This window comes from Seriola dumerili, unplaced genomic scaffold (genome assembly GCF_002260705.1).
Source record: "Seriola dumerili isolate Sdu_G_001 unplaced genomic scaffold, Sdu_1.0 BDQW01000191.1, whole genome shotgun sequence".
Classification (NCBI taxonomy): Eukaryota; Metazoa; Chordata; class Actinopteri; order Carangiformes; family Carangidae; genus Seriola; species Seriola dumerili.
This window is the reverse complement of record NW_019174446.1, coordinates 1977809-1993873: the sequence shown is the minus strand read 5'-3', so window position 1 is coordinate 1993873 and position 16065 is coordinate 1977809. Positions and strand designations below refer to the sequence as shown.

At 39.6% G+C, this 16065-nt stretch overlaps 1 protein-coding gene across 1 annotated transcript in view; it reads left to right on the top strand.

The window, feature by feature from the left end:
• vps13b (vacuolar protein sorting 13 homolog B) overlaps nt 1–16065 on the top strand; it is a 322535-nt gene that overhangs the window by 51002 nt on the left and 255468 nt on the right. The window contains exons 13-16 of the mRNA XM_022753222.1: nt 901–1086; nt 5302–5471; nt 7313–7507; nt 11055–11179. Coding sequence (XP_022608943.1) covers nt 901–1086; nt 5302–5471; nt 7313–7507; nt 11055–11179 — 676 coding nt within the window. The remainder of the gene's footprint in view (nt 1–900; nt 1087–5301; nt 5472–7312; nt 7508–11054; nt 11180–16065) is intronic.

The following is a 16065-nucleotide window of genomic DNA, read 5'->3' as shown; positions in this document are numbered from 1 at the left end:
CACAAACTCTGAGTCAACTGAAAACTAACCCACCCAGGCCACTCTCACCATGGACTTCATATTAAAGTAACACTGCAGATTAAAAATTCTTTTTTAAATCTTGGGAAATGAATTGTCTAAATCCTGGCTAATTTCCTCCTCATTCCACTGATCATTCTAACTGCAGCCATATGGTTGATATTAGGCCTAATCCATTACAGCCAAATCTCACTGAAGAAGGGAAGGGGAAGTGGCATTGCCCGTTGCCCTTTATAAATCTCCAAAATTCAGAGGGAGTTCCACCCCCATCCTCCATCCCTTTCAGCAAAAAACGTTAAATTCATAGTGTTGACTCTCTGAGCTATAAGAATGTTTAGTGCAGTGGTGGAATGTAATGGGAATAAAGCAAGTTGTGACCCTTTGTCCTCTTCCTCCCTCACTGCCATTCATCCACCCCCTTCTTTTATTTTTAATTTCTCCTTTTTATTGCCGGGGAGCTGAGTCTTTTAAGTGGACCTCTGGAACAGGGGCCTGCGATGAATGAAGGGACAGCTGTGTGAGAGAAGTGGACATTTGGAATATTCATCATTCCAGTGGTTCACGGCAATGTGATCTGCTCCCTGCTGCAGGCTTACACCACTGCCATCTTTGTTATATTTTTACCCAACAGATGAAGACATTCCATACTTCTACTAAATTAAAAAGTGGGATATTGAGAAAAATGTTGCAGCCATAAATATTTATGTAAAAACACACTCAGATTTGTACATTAAGTATAATAGTTGATATGTCTGCTGTACTTTCTTTCTTACTTTCAAATTTCACTTGAAAAATATGGAAAGAAGTGTTTTTGACTGACTGAACTCAAGTTCGTAATAGCACATACTTTCTATATTTTTGTATGTGTGTTTGTGTTCATAGACTCCCAGGACTTCTCCATGGTCAATATGGAGGAGGTAGTGCCCACTGTTCAAGAAACGTCCATCAAGAGGCTGGTGGTGGGACCTCTGGATATCAGGCTGCACAGCAGCGCTGTTCACCGCATCCTCAAGATGGTCACCTGTGCCATGGACCACGAGTATGAACCCTATTGCAAACCACAGCGAGGTCAGATATTTCATTCTAACATCTGTTATATCTGTCTATCTGTTTTACTGGGCTGACTGGGCTGAACAGCTAATAGTCAGGTAGCAACTAGTAGCACACTCTACTCCCAATGCTCAACTAACTTTACACTCTTTTCAGCTGTGTCTCTTCTCTTGTCTTCTTCTCTATTCTCTTGTCTTGTACTCTGTTTTATTCTACTCTATTCTGCCCATGATCAGAAACTGCAACAGTCTGCACTTTACAGTATTCTCATCACTTTGTTATTTCCTTGCACAACCCATCTTTCAACACACAGCTGTACATGAAAGTAGTGACCTTTTGGACCACATGAGGGAGGTTAAGCCAAACACCTTTTGTTAGTGCTCGTCCCTGCACAGCTATTGGTGAGCTCATCCCAGGGATGTTGTGAAAGAACATGGAATGTGTGTCTGTGTGTAATATCTGTAGCAATAACTCATTTTTGCGAAATGATAACATCCGTAGGTTTCGGTTGTTTCAGCATCTGTGATGGATAATAGATGATGGGATAATTATGATAGAGCTTTTGACTAAAACTGGATAGGTCATTGTGTTCCTTCATGTTTCTTTATGTGTCTGTGATCTTGCATTTTCTGGAAAGGGTCAGTAAAGTTAGACCCTCAGGGGGTGACTAAGAAATTGAGAGTACATAAAAGAGGAAACCGAGGTAGCTATTGCAGATGGAATAGTAAAATAGTACACGCCTTACATATTCTCCTAAATCATGCTCTCCGCTCCTCTCCTCTCCTCTCCTCTGTTCTGCATTGATTGGTCATAAAATGTTGTCTGATCATCATCCAAGTTACAAGTGTAGACAAACACAGTGTCCCTAAGCTAATATCACACAAACAATTATCTTGTGTCTCAGCCATTAAAAATTCAGAGTGCTGGTGGAAAAAGTAAGTGAACCCTTGGATTTGATAACTGGCCAAACCTCTTTAGGCGCTAATAACTTCAAACTGGCTCTTCCAGTAGCTGCTGATCAGACCTGCACAACTTTCAGGAGGAATTTTGCACAAATTTTCCTACAGAACTACTTGAGCTCAGCCATGTCTTAGGTTGTCTGGTGTGGGTAGTTCCATTCCACTGCATCTCTACTGCGTTACGGTCTGGGCTCTGACTGGGCCACTCCAACAGGTGGATTTTCTTTGTTTGAAGTTATTCTGAAGCAGCTTTACTTTGATGTTTAGGGTTGTTGCCCTGCTGCATCACCCAACTTTGACTTAGATTCACAGGTGGACAAACACCCTGACATTACCCTGTAAGATACCTTGATAAACTTGGGAATTAATTTTCTCCTCGATGTTTTTGATGATGCTCCCTCCATCGTACTTCACCTTTGGGAGGATGTTTTCATGTTGGTGTGCAGTCTTTCTTTACACCATACATAGAGCTGCATGTTCTTCCCAAACAATTCAGTTTCATCAGTCCACAGAACATTTTTCCCAGTTGCATTGTGGTGAGTCAAGCTGCTCTTTGGAAAACTTGCGGGACACAGCAATGTTTTTTTGGAGAGAAGTGGCTTCCTCTGTGGTGTCCATGGCACGAGATCATGCACCATGATCTGCATATGGTAGACTTGTGAACAGACATGTTAACCAGCTCCAATGATTCCTTTAAGCTTTTGGCTGTAACTGAGGTTCTTTGTTGCCTCACTGATTATTGAGTTGTGCTTTTGGAGTCATCTTAGCAGGGCGCCCACTTCTAGAGAGACGCGCTACAAAACTAAATCATCTCCATCTATAGAGAGTTTGTCTGACTGGACTTTAAACCTTTCAGCCTTATGCAAATCAACAATTCCTGATCATAAGTCTCATAAAATCTTTTTTTATGCATGCATGGTTCAAATCAGCAGACGCATTTTTTTTGTTTTGTTTTTTAAGTCAAAGTAGCTCTAACCTACACGTCCAATCTGGTTTCATTGATTGGACTGGAAGTTTGATAACTTCTGACTCCAATTAGCTTTTGTTAATGCCAGCAGCCAAGGGGTTCACATAATTTTTCCAACCCGCACTGTGAATGTTTGAATGTTTTCAATATGGACAAGAACAATACAATGATTTTGTGTTATTAGTTAGAATAGATTGTTTGTTCGTAATTGTTACTTGGATGAAAATCTGACCATATTTTAGGACAAATTTATAAATAAATGAAGGTAATTCCAAAGGCCTCACTTAATTTTTCTTGCCACTGTTTTGTAGCACACTTTTATTGCCATTCTAGCTTGGAAACTGTTCATATCACTTAGTCAGTTAATACACAAATAATTATAAAAAAAGGCCGACGAAAATGTGTTCTTGATTTGAGTTTAGTAGAAATTTCTGTCCCTTCATTAGCAAAGTTTGCATCAATATAGGCTGAGTTTGACTCAGTAGTGTAAAGGACAGATCTTAGTTGATCGTAGTTCTGACTGTCTCTGGGATGTTCCTGATTTTGTCTAGTCTGCAAATGATTTTGGTGACAGCTGCTCTGTGCTTCAGTCTTGGCTTCATGAGGACAGTTTGTATGCTTGCCAGAAGAGAAGCAGAGGTCATGAGGTCAAAGACATGACTGTCTTTCTACTCATCCTGTCTTCTTCTCTGTTCCTCCTTGTACACCACTTGCCAAGAGCTCAGGAAGATTCACTTTCCTTCCCAAAGTTTGCTTTAAATGGAAGCCAAATTGGCTGGTGTCTATAAGATGGTGTTTTATAAGACCTTGTTCTATTTAGAGCAGGAGGTTCAAACTTGCAGTTTACTCATGGTGTGTTCAGCATGTTGTATGGATGCTTTTTTTTCTAAATTGCATAAGAACCATAGAAGGAACAAATAACAGTATGTTTAGAGTTGGATCTGTTAAGTGGGACAGGATTTTGTTACATTTTGTGTGTGCAAGTGTGTATATGTTTTAGAGCAGCCTTGTTCTTCCAATTTTATTTTCATCTCATTTGTGTACTTTAGAGGGTGTTTTAATGTATGTAATTCAGTGTAATGAATGTAATATAGGTTCTAATGTATGTAATCATGCCCCTGTGTACCATGTGAGCTGCGTGTTTGTTGTAATTTGAATGTTGACTGTGGATATTGACTTGAGCCCTGGTATATGATTAGATTGGACATGGCAGTGCCAGATGAACCTGATGTTGGCTGTGGCGGTAGGCCAAATAGCAAAACAGCTTTGGGATCAGGTTCACAGCCCACCTTAGAGCTGGGAATGTAGCCCAACAGAACATTTACTGAACTGAAACAAGCCTTGTCCTGGGACCAGAGCCATGGCCGTTCAGTAATAAAGGGCTCAGGTTTTGGTCCACCTCAGTCCCTGGACATGGTTTAGTGGTTCACTGCTCTGGTCACTCCTTACTTTTGCAAGCGCTGACCTTGCTAGCCTCTATTCCATGTTGACTTGGTTCGCTTCATTTTCTGCCTTTCCGGATGTTTCTGGTTATTGATTGAATGAGTGGTTTTATGAGAGAGTTCAAAAACAAAGCTACTGGGAAACAGCCACTGTAATGAATATCTCTTGGAGATGCCAGTACTTTTATAGTGCTTGTTTATTTTATTTGTATATGAGGTGGTGGTTTTTGTTGGAAAAGACCTTTTTATTGTTTTATTGCTGCAGGCGTAGAGGAGAGGCACCCACTCAAAGAAATTGGTGTGCTTTACAGCTAACCTCTTTCTCTGTAAAACAATCTTTAGTTTTCAAATCCAAATGCCTTTTGCTTTTCCCACTCCCTCACTTTATTTCAAATAATACACCACAGGTCGAATACTTGTGGTTGGATTCACTTGTTTAAAACAAAGGAAAACTATTTTTTTTTTTTGTAATATTATAATGAATCTTACAGTTTACCCTCTGCCTTTCCTGCATCTTTGCAATATGTTATGATATTTGTTCCAAATCTAACATTTCTATGCCTCTGTGCCGGTGACAGCCGAGGGTTGTCTGTCTGTTTATCCATCCCATTCTCGGGAATGCGATATCTCAGTAATGGTTCGAGGGAACCCCTTAAAATTTGGCACAAGTGTTCACTTGGATACAAGGATGAACTGATGAGATTTTGGTGGTCAAAGGTCAAGGTCACTGTGACCTCACAAAACACATTTTTGCCCATAACTCAAGAATTCACACACTAATTTTGACACAAAATAATACATGTAAAATGATGAGGTGAAGACATTTTTTTTCTACTTCCTTTTTATTCTGTTAATGTCGTTGCAGAAGTGATTCAGGAGAGCCATGGTCCAGCTACTTCAGAAGAGATATCAAGCTTGGAGGAATTCATCCCAACCAGACTCACTTGTCTCTCTCTGCTCCAAGTCTCAGTCACTGTCTCCATGGCAGAGTTCAACCTCCTTCAAACACTAATGCCCGTCATCATGGGAAGCAAGGTAGTGTACACAGACGTCCTCCAATTCTTGATCTTATCTTTTTTGAGAACCTCTTTTTAAGGAGATAGTAATGTGGAATGGGTGATTGCATTGCATAAGATTAAAGGAGCTATTTTTAAGTTTTCTGTTGCTACATAGCCAACATAAGCATTAACAGCTGTTTACCTACCAACTTCAGCCATCATTGCGTTTGCAAGACAAGGTCAAAATACATCCTCTGAACAGTGTTACTTCCTCAAGGCAGACTGACACTACAGTGACTTGGTATTACAAAGTGATGAGACAGCCGAACGGGGCCATGGCTAGCTGGTTAGCATGCTAACTTCAGTAGAAGAAAAGAAATGATAGAAATACAAGCAAAAAAATAGGGTCGCTTGCCACTGCTGGAGACGGATCTTGGCAAGTAAAGAAATGAAGTTTGATGTTGAACTCACAATGTTTTGTCTAGACTCGTAAGTAACATTAACCTGGTAATACTAAGGTTGGCTGTATAGCAATAGCAACACTTGCAAATAGTTACTTTAAAGTGTGAAAATCTAGTATACAGACCAGATCGTAAAAGGTTGATATGCACACAAGTTGGTCAGACAGCTTTGGATACTTTGCCAGAAGACTGTAAATGTAATGCATACCCACTGGACAGTACACACTGCAACTACTGACAAGGAAGCTTCTATACACTTATCTGAATAAGTAGCAAATCATTAGGTAGCTTTGATTTTTGACAAATGTTGATTGCCAAGATTCTTATGGAGGAGAACTAATTATATTAGGTGCTCACTGCACCTTAAAACAGGTACATAACTTGCTAAAAGTGTTTAAATGTTATGAATCTCTAAATATATTAAATATCTCAAAAATGATAACCGCATTCTAATTTCTTTTGTGAGGGGAAAAAAAAAAATCAGGTTTCATTACATTCTATAGCTATTTTAGGTCATTTCACTTGATTTTATATAATTACTGACTATTTCCTGATTGAAGGTCCATAGTAAAAAGATACATTTGAAACATTAAATGCAGTCATTATGGACATCATCATACAAATCACACAGTTGAGTTGAGATTTAATTAAAGGGCACCTATAATTATGCTTTTCCTTATTTTCTGTCATATGTTTAATGTATGTTTCAGTGTCGGATGTCCATATTAAATGTGTCCAAAGTTTCAAATGAGGTAAACATATGTAAAAGGAACCCCTGTGAGACAAAAGCTCAGGTGTCAGTCTGCTCTGAACACTAGGTTTCCAAAGTTTTTTCTACTTACTTCTTTATAAGGTCATCTACTCCGAGTACAGCTCATTCTCCCAAAACAGTCTATTTGAGTAGTATTATAGGCATTTAATGTACTCAATGTAGGTTTACCATACACTTGTTTGGCGACAGCATAATAACATTTTACTAGAGCTGTTAGCTTTGGTATTTCCTGACAGCAGACATTTTCCACTTTAGTCGGCAGCTATTCACAAGGGCATTTATAGAAAAAAATGTATATACTTGTGATTTGAAAGATAAAATCCACCATTATGTCACACAAAAGCGGTTAATGGGCAATTACCGAACAGAGACGTCTCTGATATTCCGGATCAGGTTCTGGCTTGAACATGTACGGATGGATTTCCAGTCCATTATGTTTTGTTACTTAGTTTTTAGACTTTTTTGAACTGTGAATCATGCAAAGCTACTCCAGTGGTGTCCCAGAATACAAATATAGAGCTGGATATTAGCATAATGGGTCCCCATTAAAATTTAAACTTCAAAGAGCGATGGCCTAGAGATTACGAGGATTGTGGACCTTCTGACTAGAACATTTTCACCATTTTTATATCTTGAATTTCCCAGGCTGCACCAGGACCGGTCTGCGTGCCAGTGTTTCAGCCAGTGCGGCCTCTACCTGCTGTGCAGTTCAAGGTGGAGAGGGTGAATGTTGAACATTCAGTGCCCATGTATGCTCCAGAACTGGTCAGCACTGTCAGCAGTCTCAGCCAGCCCTCGGACAACCTGCTACATCACTGCTATGCACACCTCTACCTCAAGGTGAGCAGGACAATGTTCTTCATTGTGTTACTGATTCAGATTAAGAAAACCTCCCTTTTCACAATTGTAAATCCCAGCTATCTTTCTGTCTGACATGAAACAAAAGTGGGACATATCACACATCAACTTTGTTTGCTAAGTGAGTTTTTTCACCTTTTTTTACACCTGACTTTTCCTGAAAGATCTTCAATGTATTAAACTAACCAAATGTCAGTTGCAACCAAAATAAGTCAATCAGAAGATCAGGTATTCTGGATTGTTTCAGTTCTTGCACATCTTGGGTTTGTATCACTTTGATTTGGTTCTTATATTAAACAATGTCTTTAATATTTGACACACTTGAGAAACTACACTGGGTATTTTATAATTTACAATGCAAAACTTAGAAGTAGATGCAAAACCATACACTTCTGTATATGTGAATCTAGTTCTACTCCAGCACACTTTGCCTTTACTTTAATATTGTAGTTAGCACAGCCATTATTATATTCAATAGCACCTGTTTTGTTGCTTTCATTTATTTTACATTTGTCTCTATATCTTTCATCTGTCTAAGTTAACACAAAATACTCATCCACTAATTTGTACAGTACGGTTTTCATGCACTATAGCCCAAACTCAATAAATTAACTGCATGGCCACAGTCTTCAGTCCACCCTGAAATAACCCTAATGACCCTTTTAATGACCTTGATGACCCCTTTTCACCTGGTCATAAAAATCTCAGCACTGAGCTTCCTGATGAAAACCAGTCCATCTCTGGTCTACTTCATGGTTTTCACCCACCAAATGGATGGGATATTAATGTGTTGGTTGTATTGTTTTGACTTTGGTAGTATGAAGCTCAGAAGATAAACTTTGTTGTTGATGATGGTTACTTTTCAAAGTGGAGCCAAGTTAAGTGTATTCTTTACTACCTCTCTGCACATAGCATGTGTTCATGGCAAAGCATTTTGAAATAACCATTTAGGTTCCTCTGAATGTGTCTTATCTTTTACGTACATAGCTTTTCCATGAATCTTACATGCAAATACATGCAAACTTTTTGATCAATCATTTAGTAATTTAAAGTAAAGTTGATGTCATATCTGATGATTGCACTATACAGTAAAGTACGTTTTTTTCACCCACCAGTTTTCAAATCTAGCTACAAACTAAAATGAAAGAGGTTATAACCTTTGTATTTATAGTTTATTTGAACGCCCAGATGTCCAATGGAGTACATACAGAACAATGGAAGCTGCTAATCCACCTTTTAGGAAGCATGGATAAGAGATCTGGAGTAATTTAGGTTTGCTCACTCTGGCCTGGTATGGCCTGGGTGTGTTTTCTTCAAGGCAAGATGTATGCTGGATGTCATGCTTGTAGTTTTATCACAGGGTCACTGCAGGGTTAACAGTCAGTTGAACAGCGGCCAAGGATCATTCTGACCAATCATCCGATCAGCATCTGTATCTGCCAAGGTACTAATTCTACCTCTGGATTTTGGCAGAGGGATCTCGTGACAGGGTGAAGGCCACTCGGGCCGCAATTCACCCAATTCAGGAAGTGATTTTAAACGGCTGTAAACTAAGGCTTATCTTAATCTATGTTTTATTGACACTGGTTGTCAGAGCTGAGGTGTCTGTCTTGTGAGTAGCAGTTATCCATTGTCTTACTTTTCCATGGTTGTAGACAAGAACTCAAAGTCACTCTGTTCTCTCAAGGAGGAGGCCACAATAGTAAATAGCCCTATTTTAATTGAAAAGTTTGGCTATTTGAATAACTAATCACTTCAGGCCGATGAAAGAATAAAATTGACATCTGCTCTCTCAGAGGAGAGCTGCACTTTGAGATGCAACAATTTTGCATTTCAAAATGTGATTTTTTTTTTTTTTTTTTTTTACTATGTCTACATCTTTTTGTGGCAATCATACAGTTCCACTTGATATACTACTGTGGTGTGTAATATTACATCTTACTTGCAGGAATTGAACGACTCTGCTCTGACTGCTCTGTGTATGTACAGCAGTTGGATGTGGGACAGCTGAACTCAGCCATCATTATCTACCTTCAATATAAAATAAAATATTATAGAATACATGAATTTTACTGCACAGTAACACTTAAATCTTGGCTTCATCCGGGCGTAATCTGGATCTCATCAATCTGATCCATTTAAAATGTGTTGTGACTGTGCTGTTGATTGCAAGAATGAGGGTTACTTAATTTCAAGCTGTTCTCACTCTTATAGTAATCAACAGAGCTAGTCAGCAACGTTTTTGTTGCCATCTTTTCTGTTCTTTTAAATTGTTATTGTATCTACGTGCACTCGTTTATAGAACATGTCAAAGTTATAATGAAAACTTAAATTCATTCTGTGCACATGTGCTAGTGAACTGCAGAAAATATGTTCAAGACTCAGTAATATGTATCATCATTAAATCACACTGCAGTGATCATGTGACTTCTACCATGTAATGAATTATACCTTTAGATACTGTTACAGGACAAAAAAATCTAACTTGCAGCTGTTTGTAGTTATCTATTGTACATACAGTCTACAGGGGATTCAGTATTTGCTCCCAGACTATAAGATGGACTGACAGCTGTTTGTACAGTAAAGAAGGACAATAAAAGGGTGGGTGACCTTCAGATTTATATCACTATTTTTTTTTCTTTTTGTTGTTTTTTACAGTGACTGTGTTATATCTCAGTATTACAAAATGAAAAGCCTCCTCTTTTCACGCTATTGCAATGTAGGAGAACGTGTCTTAGGAATGAAAAAATGCTTTAAAAAAACAGATGTGTTTATTGGCTCAAAATAGGAATGAAAATGAGGTATATGTCTGGCCTAAATGTGTTTTGGGAGGAATAGCCAGCCCCCTAATGTAGGTTAATTAGTAAATGTAATATAATTCATTCTCAGATTTGGTAGTAACAGCCATGCTGTTGTATTGAGCTGTGAGTAAACTATATTGATCACAACAAGTGCACAACATTTCTAACCAACGTGCATTGTTTTAAGTCCACCATGCATCACTGAAGTCAGCGCTGTGCAAGTCGTGTTAAGTTGAATGAGTGTATTGCCTGTACTTAACCTGTGAGTTTGACACAGTTCATTGGATGGTGTGGGAAGCAGATCTCCCTCATGTGTGATAAAACCAAAATGTGTGTGTGTTTATCATTGTAATGACGGTATTGCCATCCGTGTAGTGGCAGGATGTGATACAGGTGACAAAACCGATATACTGCCCACCCCTAACGATGAGATGCTTTTGTCTTTTCTCTGTCTCTGTAAGAGCCAGGGCCTGTGAGAGCACAGACTTGAGCTGTGACAGCTCAACTGTTGTTCTCTCATCTCAACTGATTCAATTCAGTGCCGATTAAGACAACAGCGCTCATTGTGCGTTTCTGTGTTTTCTTTCCAGAAACAGTGTGAGTTCAGTGAGAGCTAACATGTTTTTTCATGTGGGTCTAGTAAATTGTTTGATATATAAATGCTGAATTTCCATGTCTTCTTTTTGCCTCTTTCTTCCCTTGTCTTCTCTCTCTGTCTTTCTTTCCAGGTGTTTGAGTTCCAGGCAGGCTTGACATGCCAGGACAGCACAGGGGGTTTCCTGCCTCTCATCCCCATCATCCCTTCCTTCAGCACTGCCCTCTATGGAAAGCTGATTCAGATGCCTGCGTACTGGTGAGTTTGTAACACTTGTACCATGGACGGGAATTTGAGTGGGCATGGAGGCAGGTAGAGAGTTTGCTTTATGAACTTAAATGAATACATTGAACCTATGACTAACTGTAATTATAGTCTATTTAGTTTATTAACCAAATAACGAAGTAACTAAATAATAAAGATAAAGATAATGATATATAAACAATACAAAAAGAAAATAGAGCCTAGGGTTAGCCCCATAGCTGTACAGTGTGCTGAATATACACTGTACAATTGTGGTAATATAATATACTATAATACACTGCACATTAGTGTAAGTTGTTGGATACTTATAAAGCACACCTTGAAGTCTGTTCTTTTGATGGAATAACTTAACTGAGAGGAGTCCCCTCTCCTGACACAGAGGCTGATCATTGTACAGAGTGATGGTAGCTGACAGGAATGAGTTCCTGTAGCATTCCTTGTCAAAGCAGAGTTGAAAAAAACTCTCTTACTGAAAGTGCTCAGCTGTTTAAAGTGTTTTAAGTGGAGATGATGTGAGATGGTCTCTGTGATGATCAACAGTTTTTGCAGCATCCTCCTCTCCACACAAAGTCCAGGGGCTCCAGAAAAGTCCTCAGCACAGAGCCAGCCTTCCTGATCAGTGTGTTCAGTTTATTGGTGGTAGACATGGATGAAATGATTATGGAAGGGTTAAGGTGTGTACCTCCTGTGTGTATGGGTGCTGGGGAGTGTTTATATGCATGTTTGACTGTGTATACAAGTGTTTGTTAGTGTGTGTGTTGTCACGTCCATTTATTGTACTTTATGTAGACGATTGCAGCCTCTTGCGGCCAGTGCATCATTTAAAGTGATAGATGAGCTATTTCTTCAGCGGTCAGTGGGGAAAACAGAAAGACAGAGTCATCGGGTAACAACAGCAACAATTTCTCAGATGGTTTGAAACACAAGGAGAGGAAAATAAGACAATGTGTCTAAGGAGATAAAAAAACATATTGCTATAACCTGTCCTTGTACCAGACAGAGGATGAGTCATTGGGGTTGTCCCCTAGAGAGGGGAAAAGAGGTTAGGAGTTGAAGACAGGACAAGTCAGGAGTTTGGAGGTGGAACTGTTGAACAAAGGGAGGATCTGAGTTTACACAACCAGAAATGAACATGAAATTGATCTAAGGCTTTAAATATATAAGCTATGAAAATACAAAGAGAATCAAAGAGAACAAGGAAAAATAGAAAGGGACAGGAACTACACAAATAAGCATTTCAAACAGCTAATTGTAGACAGAATGGAGAGAAGAGAGAGAGGACAAGAGGAGGAGCAGAATAGATGAGAGAATGGAAGATGAGTAGAGAGGATGATGGGGCGGGGGGTGGGGGGGGGGGGTAAAAGGACACTTTTGTAGGACTGCAGGGACGGGGGATGAGAAAAAAGCTTGGGAAAATGGATGGAGATGAGGAGGGATGTAGCAGAGGGAATAAAAAAGGAAAACAGTTTTAAAGGATGAATGGCCTCACAGTAGGTTTACAGTATGGATCTCGGTGTGTTGTTGAAATTGGTATAATGAACTTTGTTTTAAATTGAAACCTGCACAGACAGCCTGTCCTTTCACTTATGTCCTGTCCTCAGTCTGCCCTCCACACACTGAAACATCTTTTGTAACACAGTTGGTTGATAGAGCAACTAATGAATGACTCAGTCAGTCTATGAAATATTGAGGTGTTTTGGAAAAATAGTTCACTCCATCAGTGTGTGTTCAGTAATCATCACCTAAAAAACCCTTGATGCAAACACACACACACATACACACACACATACACACACACATACACACACACACATACACACACACATACACACACACACACACACACACACACACACACACACACACACACTGCAGTTAAAGTTCCTTTTTAGACTACAAGAGCACCAACATCAATGTAGAGTTCCACCCATTAGTTCAGACGTGAACATGTCTAAGAGCTGCAGATGGTTTTGACTTTTCCTGGCTTCTTCTCCAGGCAAACATTATATCTACTGTACAGTGGTTAGCTGGCTGCATAGGGAACCACAAGACAGTCATCCAGAGTGGTATGTGAGTGTGTCTGTACACAGAACATGATTCCCTGTGCTCTCTGCTCCCAATAAGAGACTTCTAGCTGCTCGTTTGATCTCCAGTCTCCCCCTTTTCTGCCCTACCTACCTCATATAGTGGGTTCAGATGTCAAAAGGATGTTATTTTTCTTTCTGACAATCACTAAATGTGTCTCCAGAGAGCCTTCCAGATCAGTGCCCTCCTGTGGCTTTTCTTTCAGCCTGGACCAGTCCTTAGAAATAACACACCCAACTCCTCACAGAGTCACCTTGACACATTGAGAAAGTGCTCAGTTATTCGTTGTTGTAAGCAGTCCTTTGATGGAATACAGTGTGTAAATGTCAACAGTGTGATTTATCTTGGTGTGATTTGAACCTATTACAGATTACAGACTACATGATGACATTGTGATCAAACCTCAGAACAGGTAAACATGTCATACCCAAGATAATTCTGTTCTGCTTAACAGGATAATTTCCACTTAATCTCATTTTCCTCATAGTTTAGATTTAGCTCGATGTTTCTGGCTCTTGGACAGGTTAGAACCACTTCTCACATTTTCTAACAGTTGCTTGTTTGTTTCACTGTCAGTCTCTTTCCTGTAGCTGATAATAGGTCTGGCTGTATTGTGTAGGTTTATGAGTTGTGAACCTGTCATTTCAGACTTGAAGTGACTCATATTTGACCCTTTCTGTCTAAGTAGGAGGTATGGCTGTCTTGCTTCCTGACCTGTGTGTTACTACAGTCAAAATCTAATTAACACAACTTGACAGTTTACCCTTGGAAGAATGATGATGAGCAGGTTTGACAGAGAAGCAGAGACAATGGCTAAGAGAAATATACGAGAGAAATAGAAGGGGCTGTGTGTCAACCAGCAATGCTAATAAGTGAAGAATTATAAATTGATTTGTCTCCTGTTACACTGCTGAGGTTATCTGCCACAGGTTAGTTGTCTGTGTGGATGTGGATAACCCTCAAGTAAATTTAAAGGCTGAGATAAAGGCTTAATTTCAATTGACTTTATTCTGAGTGTATTAGAGCTATGGGATTCCCATGTAGAAATCACAACACAAGAGTATTACAGATCACATGTGATATACAGTATGTATGACAGACAGATAATCAGACAGACAGTTCCTCTACTAAAGCTGAAAGCTGAGCCTGAGAGTGACACACTGGGTCATTGGAGCAGCCAAAAGATGAACTCCACCAGGTGGTAGCATTTAATTTGACTGTACTGATGTTTGTTTTGGGACTACTTCTTAGTGCTGATGTAACTCCAACAACACCCCTTTCCAAGATGTTCTGTTCTTGGAGCAGACACTGAACAGAGCTGTATATGTTTTTGAAGTTTTAAGGAAATATGAAAGAAAGTTGGGAAGCCTTAGTGAAGGTTCGGGAGAGAGAAGTAAGAGAGTGGTCTGAGAAAAAGAGCAGTCTCCACTTGCTTTGTCAGTCTTCAGTAGTTTTGTTATGCAGATTCCTAGATCAGCTTTTCCATTACTAGCATAAAAGGTAGCCTCAGATTTGTTTCACTCTGGACTCAATTAAAGGGGAATTGTGACTGACAGAAGAGAAGGGCTTGGAGTGGAGAAGTGCAGAAGGTGATGTCATATGCATTTTGCACACATTTTGCATCCTTCTCCTCTGCCCCCCCCACCCCCCACCCCAACTGCCCTCTCTCTCTATTACGCCACTGAGCTTTTATGACTGCCAGGTGATCATAGGGGATTTGGAGAGGCACTGGGCGTCTGTGAAGACCCAGCACCTCTCCTGATGAGTTGGCCCACAGTGTATACTATAGCTCATGTTTCCTTCAGTCTCACCACAAAGGCTCCCGCTTCTCACAGTGGGCAGCAAGGGGCCTTTGCTGGGGAAAGTACACTGCCTTGACATCTTCTTCCTGCCAGCCTTGGCTTTTACTGGGCATTTGGTAATGTGTGTGAGAACTTGGATGTATTCAGTTGGACTGAAATGTCTTTGTTTCCTCAGGTTTAAAGCAAAATGAAATTTTAAGAAAGGGTAATTGTTTCAGAACAATTGCAGTCTCTGGCCGTGTGCAGTTTTTGAAGGAATAAAAAAAAAATCTCTCAAACAAAATTCTGTCAAACTAATATATTGGCAATAGATTTCAAGTTGAAGTAGTTGTTTTAAGTTGAAAGGCCACCTTAGATCTAGAGTTTTTCCGATACTGGTATCTGAAATGTCCCAGATACTGACCAAAGTACTGGATCGGGTATCGGCTAGTAAGCGATAGAAGAAAAGTCAAGGTATAATCATTCAGAGGAAAAAATTGTTTGAGTGCCATGGATATCTGTACCAAATTTCATGCCAATTTTACCAGTAGATTCTTGGATATTTCAAAAAAAAAAAAAAAAAAAAAATTAGAAATTGTGTTTTTTGGATATTAAACAAAGATTACTGTAGAAAAATATATGATATATATAAAATATATAAGTCTCTCCTTTTAGTATACGTTATCATGAACAAGCCAAGCAGTCATTTGGTTAGCAAAAAGCCAAAATCCTCAAAAATGAACTTTCTTTCCCAGTGAATTAAAGTGCAGCTGAGATGCATCAGGCTGTACTTATCTTTAATGAAAGGCAATGTATGGGGCCACCAACTCCACAGGGACTCTACAGAGAGCCTCAATTGGTCTGGCTGTTAAACTGTTATCCCAGATAAAATCAGTGCCTGCAGAAAGGCAGGGAGAGGGAAGGAGGTGGTGTTAGGGAGGGGATGGTAGCAGTGCAACCTGCATTGATCTCCCCAAAACCTAACCTCATTCTCTCACTCAGACACACGCACAC